General features: G+C 29.6%; 1 protein-coding gene across 4 annotated transcripts in view; it reads left to right on the forward strand.

The window, feature by feature from the left end:
- Positions 1-9,873: 9,873 nt before the first annotated feature.
- The window catches only part of LOC117174201 (serine/threonine-protein kinase 26), a 455,881-nt gene continuing 451,191 nt past the window's right edge, over positions 9,874-14,563 (forward strand). For 2 of the 4 annotated variants that reach the window (XR_004467272.1, XM_033363063.1), the window contains exons 1-2: positions 9,874-10,393; positions 11,691-11,738. Coding sequence is in view for 2 of the 4 variants with exons in the window: in XM_033363063.1 (XP_033218954.1) it covers positions 10,379-10,393; positions 11,691-11,738 (63 nt within the window). In the remaining 2 variants the exon portion in view is untranslated. Of the gene's footprint in view, positions 10,394-11,129; positions 11,255-11,690; positions 11,739-14,563 lie in introns of all 4 variants that reach the window. The other 2 variants (XM_033363066.1, XM_033363064.1) reach the window with 2 other exon arrangements.

Genomic DNA, 14,563 nt, shown 5'->3' on the forward strand with positions numbered 1-14,563 from the left:
CGGTGATTTTCTGTTTCTCGATTCTCGCACTTGCCTTCGCCAGCCATATCTATAGCTGACTCGGGGCTGTCTATGCACGCCGAAATTATTAAAATGAATGAGAGCCTAAAATTATTATATTTATCATTATGTTAAAATTAATTAAGTTATTTTACGGTTTCTTTTTAAAAAGAGGACATTTTCGAGATATTAAATTAATTTAAAAAGTAAATAAATTTTTAATTAATTCAGAATTGAGTTAAATGAAAAGGTTAAATTAATTCCTGGTCTGGTTTCTTTTAAAAGAGAAATTTCCGAAATACTATATAAATAAGTTTAAAAAAATTCTTGTAATATTCTAGAATTGCAGCGAAATTTCAAACATTATTTAAAAATATATAATATTTACAAAAATAGTGAACTGAAGGTTCGAATACTTCACTGTATAAATTTATTCTACATGTATTTCTAAATCCTAAAATATTTTATTATTTTTTCGCATAATTAAGGTATAACAGAAGTAATATTTACACTTCTCTGTAATTTCGAATTGACAATTTACATTTAATTCAGAGTAATTCTTATGCTCTTCTTATGCAATTCTTATGCTCATCAGAATTCACAACTTCAAAGAAATCCAAATGGTTTATAAAAATAATTCAAAGAATCGAAGAATCCAAAAAAATTCTAAAGATATTGGTATAAAGCGTTTAGGGGTGCATCTCAGCAACTAAGGCTATTACAAAAAAAGTGGAAAAGGAAAGAATTCCGAAGAATTAAAATAATTCAATAATTTTTTGCGAACCAGGAAATGACCGGAAATTTGTTTCCTTGATTAAAACGGCCGCCTGCATTTCTTAGTATTTAAAAAATTATTATATTCATTGGTGTTTTCCTGTAAAAATAGTTATACTTTTTCGTACTTATAAAAAAATTCCCACCAAAAGGATTGAAAAAATTTTTGATATTGTTTATTTCTTGAAGTGAATTTTTTTTTAAGTTTGCAATAACAAAGAAAAGCTATCCAATTAGGGGTTTTAAGGGTTTAAAAATCGTGATTTATTTTTTCATAAATAGTTTGGAAATAATTTTCACATTGTACACTTTAGCTGGTTTTTAGATATATTATATTGATGATGTGTACAATGTGAAATTGACTTCGAAACTATTTATGAATAAAACCATAGTTTTTAGCATGACCCCCCCCCCCATGCAATTGGTAATGCAATTTACTGACGACCCCTTAACGTTTTGATTTTTGTATTTGATGAAATTATCCTTATAATGTATAGTTTAAACTTTGTTTAGCATAAAAATGCACAACGAAAAATCGACAAGACTTAGAAAACGAAATTACAACAATTAAAAGAATGACAGAGAACAAGTATATTGAGACTATACTTAAGAAACTTTATTTTCAATTTTATTTATATTGGATAAAATATCAATATTACAGAGAAAAGTAACAGCTTTTTACTTTGAAGAATTCAAATGATTTAAAAACTGAAATTAATAACAAAAATTAAAGGGCCTCTAATTTTTCTGATTCTCATCATTTATGATTGAGAAAGGATAAGAAAGAAAGGTTCGACGAGTCCAAAAAGAAAGGACGAGTTCGTTAACAGCCATTTTGGATAAAAATACAAATTTTGGGACCATTTATTTATACTTGAAATTTTTATTTATGGCTATTATGAGTACTCAGGAGGCCAAACAATTTATCCTGATGACTTTTTTTTTATACAACAAAAAATTCACAGAGTTATAGCATTTTCAAAATTTTTAATATCAATCTAAAATCAAAATTATAAGCCAAACAACGTACAATTAAAAAAAGTAAAGAAAAGCATTGCTTTTTAAAAGCCCTACAAGATTATCATACAAACTTTTTGGATTTTCTTGTAAAATTGAAAATTCTAATTTTTATTGCACAAAAAATAATGAGATATGAAAAATCTCATTTTGTGGTCAAACTATGCAGGATACGAAAGAAGATGAATCAACAAAAATTGTGATCTCAAAAAAGATCTAGAGATTCGTTAATTATCACTTCTTGATAGGAGACGTACCTTTTGTTTTATTGGCGAGAAATAACATTGAAAATATTTTTAAATAACTTTTTGAAAAAATGATACAAGTTACGAAAAAAAATGATTTAACAAAAATTATCTACCCGAAAAAGAGCTACAAATTTGTCATGAATTACTTTTTGACAGGACACGTAGTTTTGGTTTTGATCATAAAAATGGTATTAAAAATAAAAATGAAAAATTTGTGGAAAAACAACAAAAGGTACAAAAACAAATTGATAGAAAAAAATTATTCGCCCAAAAAAGTGATACAAATTTGTATTCATTTATTACATTCTTATTATTTATGATGGAGAAAGTATTAGAATTGCCCGAAATTTGACACCACACATTCAAATTTCGAACGAAATGACGCAAAATACGACAAAACGTCTCAAAGAGAAATGAAAGGTTTTGAAAAATTCTAGAAAATTTCTTTAAACCGCTTTTCAATAGGACTCGTAATTTTGTTTTATCGTAAGTAATATATGCAGATAATAAAAAATTCCAATATTATGCTAAAAGACGCAAGATAGGTAAAAAATCTAAAAGAAGACTTGTAGGATATTTTGCTTTATACATGTATAAAAAATAATATGAAAACCAAAATCCTATTATTTGCATAATAACGCGAAATAGAGAAAAATGTCTAAAAAAAGGATTGTATTTTTTAAGGTTATTTTAAGGTGGTTCAGAAAATATAAATTTACAACTGTCTGTCAAAAAACGAGTGCTCAGCGCGAGTGTCACGATAATATTGTGTACCTCAAAGCCTACAGAACTTTGAGAAACTTAATCTTTAACTATACTTATTTAAGCAAAAAGTTCAGAATATGAACACGCATATAAATACTGCGATCTAAAGAGATGTTTTCGATAAAGTTTCATTCAAGCATTATAAATGTAAAGAATAAATATCTTAGCGGGAATCGCGGGAATCAAAAGACGCGCGCCGCAGGCGCGCTCAAACTTGCAAGCCACGGGCACAGCGCACGATGAGAATGTGCTCGCGACAATAAATAGTTCATTTACGGAGTATTTTATTACAAACTAACAATTAAGAGATAAATGTTTTTGAAACTTTCCAATAATTTCTGACCTTTGGTTTAAATTGAGAAATGTAAGGCAAAATATTTATTTATTCTGATCAACCACTCGAGTAAAATTCAAAAATACATTTTTTCAATTTTGAAATTATGGGGTTCTCAATTTAAAAAATCGGGACATAATTTACATACATAGAAAGATACATAAAATTCTATAAAATATTATATAAAAAAAATAAAATAAAAAATAATTTTATTATATAATTTTATCGTTTCATTATAATTTATTTATTTTATAATTAATTACACAAACATAGAAATTCACGAATTATAGTTTACTTAAATTGATAATCGTGAGGGATGCGGTGTTCCTATAAAATTTAACTCTACATCTAAAAATTCCAAATCGCTAATTATACATGCGAGAACGCTGTACGATCATATTTATTTAAAAAATTAATTATTTTAAATTTCAACTGAATACGTTTATTAATTACAACTTTTAATGTCTTTAAACGTATAGTTTCATTTAGTAGAACTTCCACCGCCTCTTTTTCAAAACAACAAAATAATATTATTCATAGACAGTAAATTTTAATTGCAAAATGACTAATTTTTTCCATAAAAGATGTCAGCTAAAAATATTTATTACGATACAATTACATTTTAATTCAATTTAAAAGTAAATCTTATGCATCTACATATTTTCTTGACGCAAAATTTATTCAAATAATTGATTCATTAATTGAAAATAATAAATCAAAATTCTCGACATAAAATTTGTATTTTATATTTTTAAGTATTTAGTATTTACCGATTTAGTATCGACTATTTGATGGACTTGTTCGACGGGTGAAGATTGCAGGGGCAAAGTAGTGGGTTGGGTGCGATTTTCGGGTTGAGCGGCATGGGGGATCGGGCAATTTCCGCCGGGAGCGCCGTCTACAATTAGTTCCTCGAACTATACACGTGCCGCATCTAGGCTTATTATATCTTTGTTCAAATTAGTTCTCCTGCCCATCGCAGAGGGCTCAAATTGGTGTCAAAAGCGTGTGCGCGGAAAATTGTTTCTTGTCATTTGTTACTGTCACGTGTTGCCTGGTCTGTCAAACGAGCAGATCATCGACACACCATTCCGTGCTCTCGAACCACCCACTTGTGCGCGCGCAAACATGTATACATGCGCCCAGAATTTAAACGTAGAGAAAATGGTTACGTGATATAAAACTCAAAATACATTTATTCGATTTACTAAATTAAAGAACAAAGTTTATTAATTAAAAAAATTAAAGAAACAATCTCAAATTTACAGATTTTTCAACCACTTTAAAACAATACTGCTTCGTAAAATAACATAGAAAATTACATGACATCGGAACATACATCACAATTTGTTTTAACTTCCAATTTTTGCTTCTGGTAAAAATAACTGTTTAAATATTTTTACTGTGAATATTATCTAACTGACTAAACTTAGATTTAATTTAATATTAAAAACTATCATACTTGAATATTTAAAAAATATAAAGTATTTTTAAAAACTGTCGAAAAGTGCACGTGTTTAATTCGTACCTAAAATTGTAGAATTTTTTCTTCTATTGTTTACGGATCCTGAAAAAAAGACATTTTTTACAAATAACAACCACAATTTTCAATTCATATATTACATGTGTAGAAATGGCTAATATTTCAGAATCCATAAAAAATAGAAAAAACATGTTGTTTAAAGTTTAAAAATATGTGTGTGTTTCTTTATTTCTTGAAAAAGGCACAAGAAATATAAACATTTTTTTGCAGCTTTAGGTACAAATTAACAGAAGTGAAGTTTTTCATTCTTTGAAGTATTGCATTTCTACAATAAAACTTTTGTCTTAGTTTTTTTCCGTTTCATGAATTTGACCAATAGTGAAAAATTGGTTGAATTCCTTCGTAATAATACGGAAAAGCTTTACAGTGCTATTAAAAAGGAATTAAATCATCCTCAGTCTTTTCTGTTTAGCCTAATATATAGGTTTAGTCATTATATATATATATATATATATATATATATATATACTAATTTAAACAAAAGCAATAACATACACATTCTGTCTACTGTGAAGTTGAAGAGGAATGTGGATAGATGTGATCCAAGTCAGTATTTGCAATGTACAACGTTATAAACAAATGATTTTTTTAACAAAATTGCCATATTTGAACAGTGTTACCTCAGAATCAATAATAAAGAAAAATTCTAAACTGGTACATTGTCTATATCAAGGATAGATCTCTTAAAAGAAAAAAGAAATCTTCCGATCGAATAAAAACTTTTTTCCTTAAATTGTTGTTAAAAAGTTTTTATTTGGAAGAGAAAAATGTTTAGACTCTTCATTTATTAATAAACAATCATCCAGATCAACCAGCGTCATAATTTTGCTTCAATTTGTGTGGAAAGCTTTACCTAGCATTATTAACATAATTTGTTGTTATAAAGAATTTAGCAAAAAAATTATGAACAACAAATTATGTTATTAATGCTAGATAAAGCTTTCGCAACAATTTGAAGCAACATTATTAACCTGCTTAATCAGGATGATTGTTTATTAATAAATGAAGAGTCTAAACGGCTTCCTCTTAAAAATAACAAATTTTTAACAAAAATTTAAGGACAGAAGTTTTTATTCGATCCGAAGATTTCTTTTTTCATTTAAGAGATCTATCCTTAGTATATTTATTTTGAATATGATAATGATAATGATCCGTTTTATTTATTATTTTAAACTTTGCTATAATTTAAGTGTTTATGTTTTTTACAGACCTAATTCGAGATGATATCTAATTTGTAAGAATATGATTTAATAATCAAAAATACTGACTTCTTCTTTTATAAATATAAGGACTTATATTTTGATACTAGATTTATGATTTTCCTGATGAGGAGAATAATTGACTCTGGAAACGAATAAATGAAAATTGAATAAAGGATCTCTTCAACATCTTTTTGGTATTTTATCTGGTCTAAAGTATGTCATATTTTAAATCTAATGATATTTACAATTAATCGTTTACTCAGACGCATAACATCACTATTTTCCATCTATTTATTACAATTGTTCTTTGTCACTGGATCATATTAATAGTTATTCATAAATTTAATAAAAGTTTCGAAATTTCTTGGAAGGAAAACAGTTCTTATTATTCCGATTAATAATAATATTATGATGTAATATATTTCATTATAATGAAAATTGTACGATTAAATAATAACTTATAATACTTGAGTTAGTTCTTCAAAAACAATGTACTTACACTGAACAAGTTAACTGCTGCTGTTTATCACTGTGCACTAACCTAATAAGTCTTCGCAAATTGAATGTTCGCGTGAACTGTTGCTTGCAAAATGAACAATTGAACTCACTTTTTTCACTTAAAGCGTCCATATTTGATGCCGATAATAGTTTCATAAGACATAAAATTAAAACTTAGGTGGACTCCATGCATCAATCTCTGATCAATCTACGAATATCACTGGTCACTAACCGCTTAGTGACTGCAACTTCATCAGTGTATACCTGGGTACCTGATCTATTGTACTCGTACCTATTTGTACCTCAAGGCTTTCTAGGATGGCAATATTATTATTTCAGTAACCTGCTATATACTTCGAATCTTCATAAACCTACAGGAAGTGCATTTATTTATATAAATAAGACATTTCTATAAATAAAAGAATTATATGGATGTGTAGTTTGCAGAGAGTTAAAGAGGTAATCATTGTCTCTACTTTTAAATTCTGCGCGCGTGTATACATGTTTGCGCGCGCACAAGTAGGCGGTCCGAGAGCACGGAATGGTGTGTCCGATGATCCGCTCGTGCTGTCACCGTATGAGACTATAACCTCAAAACGGTCTTTCGTGTGCCGGTGTCACCTTAATGAAAAGTATTTCTTGAAAACACAAACTGGTGTGGTTATGACATATTAAAAAAACTGTATCTCACAGGTCAACTCTGCTTCAGAAAAATAAAAATTCATACGTATGTACATCCTAACTCGTCTTGTAATTATCTTTTTCTACTTAAAATACAAAAATAAAAGCAAAACTAAGTAAATGAGAAACGTAAAATGAGAAATTGAATGATAATCATCTTCAATTTTTTATTTTGCGTTTCTTGTTTCCTTAATTTTTTCTTTATTTATTCTCTTTTGTTCAATTGTTTTCCTCGTCAACGCATCTAAGGAAGGACCATGCACATATATAGCGACCAACACATGCATGCTTCTGTAGTTTTCATGTCCATCGCAGATGGCGCTAAATCTCGCCATTTATTTCTCACGTAGTTGATCGCGCCTGCCATACACATGGGCATGATCTAACAAATACATGGTCTAGCCACTTGAGGGCCCTGTTTCGTTCAAGTAACGCAACCGCTTGATTCCACCATTTTGTTAGTTTGATCGCGCAGTTTAAGTTTGACGCGTAAGACTGTACGGCGAACTGTTATAGGAAAATCAATTAAGACACTTCGTTTAAATTACTTGAAATAATACCAAGCTTGTCATTGATTTTGAACCTTTTTAAAACTTCGATATATCTCTTAAAATTACTAAAATTTTGTGTACAAATAATAAGTGTTCAATTGTTATTTATGCGTCAAAATTTAACAATTTCACTTATAAATTAAACACTTTTTAAATAAAACAATTGAAATTGTAATGCTAAATAATCAAAAGTTCTTTGAAAATCTGATGATTCAAAGCTTTCTATGTAAAACAATTCAGTTTCAAATTGTTTTCTTTTCAATATTTGGTTTAAATTTATTCGTCCTAAATGAACAGTGAAATATTGCTAAATATTAAATACTTTTTCTTTTTCTACATTAAGAAATTTCAAATTAAATGGGTTAAAAATTAAATAATTTAGATTCACAATATTTTTAATTTAATAAAAACATTTAATTATGACTATATTATTATGGATTTATTTTTAAGTGGAAAGTAGTCAAACGCACGCTTACATTTTTTAATGGCTGAAAACATTAAGAGAAGTAATATATTAATAAATTTATTTATTAAATTTAATATAAAAAAATATATAAAGGAATACCTGAAACTGTGAATGAAAAATATATTATTGATAAATCATGAGTACAGATCCATTTTTTAAATAATCTATTTATTTAATATTTACAGTTGATAAAATAAAACTGTTTTTTATCAAAAATTTTCAGCTTCAAATACTTCTAAATTTTAATTGTTTAAATCCTCAAAACTACACTTTAATTATTTTTAAAACTGTTAAAATATAGCTTGGGCAGATTTTTCTTCTGAAACTTCGTAAAATTCTCGGTTTCCCAGTCCGACGGCCACCTAGTTATTTATTAAAAAATCTTCGATTTTAAAAACTTGTAATTTTTAATTTTTTTAACCTCTAAAACTACATTTTGAAATTCTTCAATTAAAATGTATGCTGAAAAATAAAAAAATTTAACTGGAAAATTTTGAAAGGGACCGATTTTCGAATTAAGTATTCTAAACAAAATGGTATAATAATCTATGAAAATCACAATTTAGGAAATTTAAAATAAAAACGGTTGAAATCAAAGTTGGACAACAGTTTTATCATACTAATTTTTTAACATTCGCGGTCAAAAAATAAGTTCACTATAATTTCCCTGTTTTCCAGGTATCCCGGTCCAGCGTCCAACCTTCACTGCATTATATAATTTTCGTTGGTCAGAACTTTCCAACTTGACTTCAATTTCATTTTTTTTGACACAGATACGTCATTTTTTGTCAGCAGAAAGAAGTTATGAAACACATAACCTAAAATTATAGTTAATCCGTATTTTCCTTTAACGATCTTCAACATTATTATAATACATTTCATAAGGATTCAAATATTTATACACCTGAAAAGTACAAGAAATTTTTATTCTTACATTTTGCATTTTAAAATCCCTTACGGTTGCCGCCTTTCTTATCCAAGATGGAGAAATTAAGCGGTGGGTCCTTATTGGTTCGGTTTTTTTTTACTTGCGCGTCGCTAGACCATGTATTTATTAGATCATGCACATGGGCATGCGTTCATGGCCGATCACGGGTGTTTTCGTCATGGAGAATAGATATAAGGAGACCAATCTGTAATGCACGGACTTCACCAAAAACGGTCACTTTTATGTTGCCAGAAGTACGCAGGTACTCATGTGTTAAATCACACTTACGTATAGTTCAAAACTTTCCGAACGTGGCGTGCCAACCGCACTTAAAAAAAATATGGCCGCCTCCATTGTTTTGACAGGTCGCTTGAACAAATAAATAATTCATAATCAGACAGGATTTTTTGAAATGTTTGTGGAATACAAAATTATTCGCCATGGAAGAGGTTGGTAGTATGAAAATATCAAATTACTTTTACCAACACTATGCGTGCGACAGGTATTCGACGCGTTCGTGACAAAAACAATAAACATACAACTTATACCACTCTGAAAGTCTTGTACACTACACTTGAAACCACACTTGTTGGAAACTTTCGCTTTTATACAGCGATTTTTAGTTTTAGCATTCTTTCCTTTATTCACAAACTATTAATTGTTCAATCATTATTTATTTACATTTGACACGTGTTCACATCGGCAGCCATATTTTTTTAAGTGCGGTTGGCACGACACGCTCGGGAAGTTTTGAACTATACGTAAGTGTGATTTTGCACATGTGTCTGTGCGTACTTGTAGCAACAGAAAAGTGTTCATTTTTAGTTCCTCTAGTTTGGTCTTCTTATGTATATTCTCCATGGTTTTCGTTTTAACGTGGAGTGTGCGTTTAAGTTTCTGGTGCTGTCGATCCAATATCTCGGCGCTGCACTCGCGATCTGTAAAAATCAGCTATTGTTCAACTGAGCTCCACGGGAACATTAGGATGATGTGATTTGTCTTCAAGGACAAAACGTTGAACAAGGATCTGCTGCAAGGAGGAAGGAAAGTAAAGAAGATGGCATTCGACGAAGTGAGCCCACAGCTTGGACCTAGCACTTTAGCAGACATTCGAATTTTCGACTCTTAAAACACATCGGTCGGTCATATAATATCGAACTATCTGTCAGGTTGCATATGGGGTCAAGGTGCTCTTCTCATACTCTCGTGACGTAGAGCTTCTAGCAGACAGGTTTATCCGCGTTTTCTCGTGAGTGTTGGTACTTCCAATCTATCAGCATTACCCTTGTCGCTCGTGATCGGACGAAATCAGCTGATACTGCTCAACCGGACAAGGATAAGGAGGTGCCGGAAGGAGAAGGCATAGCAAAAATGGCCTTCAACGAGGTGAGCTCAGGAAAACATTCGAAGTAGTCTCATCTGCTACCACCAAAGTGATCTAACCTTACGCCGTGCATAGTTTGCACATGTTGCCACCCGGAGCTTTTCCCGTGCTTTTGACAATCAATGCATTTTGTTTTAAATGTTTAATTTCAGATATTTTTTTCTAGTATACTTTAAAACCAATTAATTTACTACAATTACAATTTATTTACTTTACAATTTTTATAATTTACAATTAATTAACTACGTATTTACTTATTATTATATTGAGGCACGTAAAGTTCCATGAAACTTTGGCCATATAAAAAGTTTTATTAAATATTTAGGGTCTCTTGAAACATTTAAACTTTTTCAATATGGCGGCGGGTGAATTCAAAATCAAAGAAATCCCAACGTGACTCTAATGGTCAAACCGATCTGGGCATGCACAAAATAATTGTTTTCCTCTCCAATGTTTCATGGAACATATGAAATGTTTTATATAAAAATTTAAAAAGTTTCAGTGAAACTTCATGGCTTACATCCCTAATTTGGTTAGATTACAGAATAGGGGCGTCACCTCTTTTTTTCGCTTGAAGTACTGTTTGTTTCGGTAACAAACTATAAGAATCTTTGATTGAACGATATATAAATATAGTGTGTGTGTGTGTGTGTGTGTGTGTGTGTGTGTGTGTGTAGCGATTTTATGACACAAGTTTAAAATTATTGTTAATTTGATTCTATGATGTCTGAAATATAGGTCTGTCACGATATATCGTAATGAAAATATTTAACGAGACGTTGGATTTGTAAAGAATTGACCAGCATTATTTTTTGGACTAGTCATTAGGGTGCCTTCCATCCCTCACGAGACGTTGGAAAAGGGTAAGGTTTTTATCAACATTATTTTTGTGACCTGTCAAAGGAATATTTCTGACCTATGGATGTTTAAAAGCACCTAAACGGAGAGTTAAATATGATCATTCCGATATCGTGATAGACCAATATTTGAGACATCGTAGTAACAAAAGTAACAATAATTTCAAACACATGCTTCATCAAGTGGCTTGATTTATCGTCCAATTAAAGATTCTAATAGTTTATTTCAGAAAAAAAATGTTTTTCCAAGCAAAAAAACATGACGCCCCTTTTCTGCAATTGCACTCTGTCTGCTTTCTTGTTTACGTCTCTCGGTTAAATATCCGTGCAAAGCAATTTGTTAAAGATAATCTATAAACTTTTTCAAACATTCATGGTTCGAAAATTCAACTTTTCAAGATAATTTTCTAAGATATTTCATGTTGCATATTTTTTCTTGCAGAAAAAAAGTTGGGTTAGATTGCCGTCCATTTTTCCAGCCAAAAAACAGGTGACGCCCCTATTCTTCAATTGCGCCAAGTTGTACCTTTTACGGTTTCTTTTAAAAATCGAAAACTGCATTTTTCAGAAAACAATATTTACCAAATATTTTCACTTCAACTCGCTCAGGAAGACAAAGTTCTTAATACTTTTAGATGAAACTTTAAGAACTTATACTTCAAATTGTTCTAAAGATGATGTGTTATTTGAAATTTATTGGTTTTGTTAAAGAACGAAAGTTATATGTTTTTTGTCGAGCAGTATCAAAATAATGTTAAACACTTTTCATTACCTTTGTTTATCGAGAGAATTTTGAGTGATTCCAATCTTATACCAAAAGAAATGTTTGTTAGCATATAATGAAGTTTTCTTTACAGTATTACTTTCATTGCATGAATCGTGAACAAAATAGGATAATTCAAATGGCATTGATCGAGCACGTAAGAGGTGATAATTGCGGAGCCTGCACCAAAAGAAAGCAATTCTTTCAGGATGCTCGCGGTATATACTCACTTCATAATTAAGCCTTAAACTATTTTTTCTATAGCAAATTTAGATTTATCTTGTAAAATTTATTGGACTTAGAAATGCGACTATTTTTCTTGATTTCATAAATCAAGTTAAATTGAGTAAATTGCTTGTCTTCATACCTAAAACATCCTTAATATTTTAAATGCATTAATCAATAAAAAAATTACGTTTCCTTTATTTTAAGTATGGCATATGATTAAAATTGGCAACTTTTTAAACCAAGTTGAAGAAAAATATACATATAAAATTATGCCCTGAATATTACTTATGCAAATTAAAAAAAAAATAATGAGAATAATCTTAAAAGTCAATCATTTATTTTTTATTTACTTTCATAAAGATTAACATTTTTAGTTTTTCAAAGCAAATATGTAAATACCTTGTTTTTTGGCTCTATCCATAACTAAATTTTCTTCAGTTCTGGTTCTTTTTCTTCCTCTAGTTGGATTATTCAGAAAACTCGATGAAATTTACCTTTTTCAATGTTGTCTACATTTTAAGAGACACGTGATGCTTTCCCAGTTAATCTTCAAAATGAATTGAAGTTTTACTAGCGTTTTATGTACATTGTTTCTAGTATACTTCTATTCTAAAGACATTGTTTAAAGCGTACATGTATATTTTCCAGCGGGCGAAACAGTGCAATTTTATTAACGATTAATTCAATTGAAGTAATACTTTTCAGCAAAAACCTCTTCCCACACTTAGCCGAAGATTTGAAAGATTTCTCACGAATGCTAAATTGCTGAGAGATTTCCAAGAATCTCAAGATTTCCCTTGCAGCAATCTAAGATTTGTTTTAGTAAGTAGCCTCTCGTGATGATTCCTCGCGTAAACTTTAATGTTCTATTCATCAAAGTTTTACTTCTGCCGTGTGGCCCCATTGCCACATACTGGTTTTTAAATATTGAGAGTTCTATAAATTCATGAAACGAAATCTCTTGAAATTCTTTGGGATCTTTCCAAATACACTGCAGTCCCGCCATAGAAGCCGTTTTGGGGTACCCTTTATCCCTTTCGTACAATCTCGGGACTCACCAAACGATATGCAATCATGGTCGTATGAATAATTTCTGTTGGATATTCGTCTTAAATTTTGTTGTCGTATTTTAGCCATTTTTATTTCATAATGTCATAATGAACGTGAAAATGTTTGTGCTCGAAAATCAAACTTTATAAAAGTACTGATTTTAAGTATGTACGTACATATATCAGGGTGGCCATTTTAATCGAAGAAAAAAAATTCCTGGTCAATATAAATTCACGTTACGTTTTTCAATGCTCTGTATTAAATGATCAATCAATGAACTATACAAATTTCCAAATTTTATTATTTTCTGCAATTTTAAGCGGGAAATATTAAAAATTAAATTTTTTTTACTGAAAACTTCGTAAGTTAGAAGTTAAATTTTTTTCTTTTCAGATAGTTAAAACATCCTTGAAAAGCTTTAAAATTTTATTTCTAAATCTGGAGAAATCTAGAAGTTGTTAGAAATTTTTTGCAAAATAAAATTATTTTTTAAGTTCTTTAAGAACTTCCAAGTTTTTTAATAAGTAATTAATGGTAAAAGATACATGTTTTCTATCAACAAATTTTCACTTTAAACGCTTTTAATTTTTAATGGTTCAAGTCTTCAAGTCTGCATTTTGAAATTCTTTAAATTAAAAATGTAAGCACAAAAATCTAAAATGGAACATTTTTAAATCAAAATATTTTCGAATTACGCATTGTAAAGTGAATGGTATCACAATTAAAAGAGATAACAATTCAAGTCATTTTAAAAGTTGTTAAAGTCAAACTTGGACCGATTTGTTTTCTAAGGATTTTTAAATTTCCCAGTCAAAAAATATATTGTGCAAAATAGATTGTTTTGAGGCACCTGATTACGCAACGCATAACCTAAACTCTGAGTGACTGAAAGCGAACTGAAGCGAATGTCCTGCGACATTATTGCCACTAACAGAAAATGACTGAAACAGACGACACGATTAACCGTCGAGGATACTGCCCGCTTTTTTCATACATGAATTCCTTTATATCCCTTGAAATGATTGAAATCCGTAGAAATCCCTTGAAATAAAATTTAATTTAGCCCCTTTATTTAATAAATATGTAGGATATGAATCAAAAGAAAATTAATCATTAAATTTGTCAACAATAATATTTTTTCAAAATAAAATGCACGCATACTCGTTCCTGGATTTTTACTTTCAATGTTGAAAATATAAAATATTTAAAAATTCATATTAATCAATTATTACGAGTTACATTTTTTTTTGTAGTTTTTTAAAATTGTTAAAATG

This window comes from Belonocnema kinseyi, chromosome 6, assembly GCF_010883055.1.
Source record: "Belonocnema kinseyi isolate 2016_QV_RU_SX_M_011 chromosome 6, B_treatae_v1, whole genome shotgun sequence".
In the NCBI taxonomy this organism is placed as follows: domain Eukaryota; kingdom Metazoa; phylum Arthropoda; class Insecta; order Hymenoptera; family Cynipidae; genus Belonocnema; species Belonocnema kinseyi.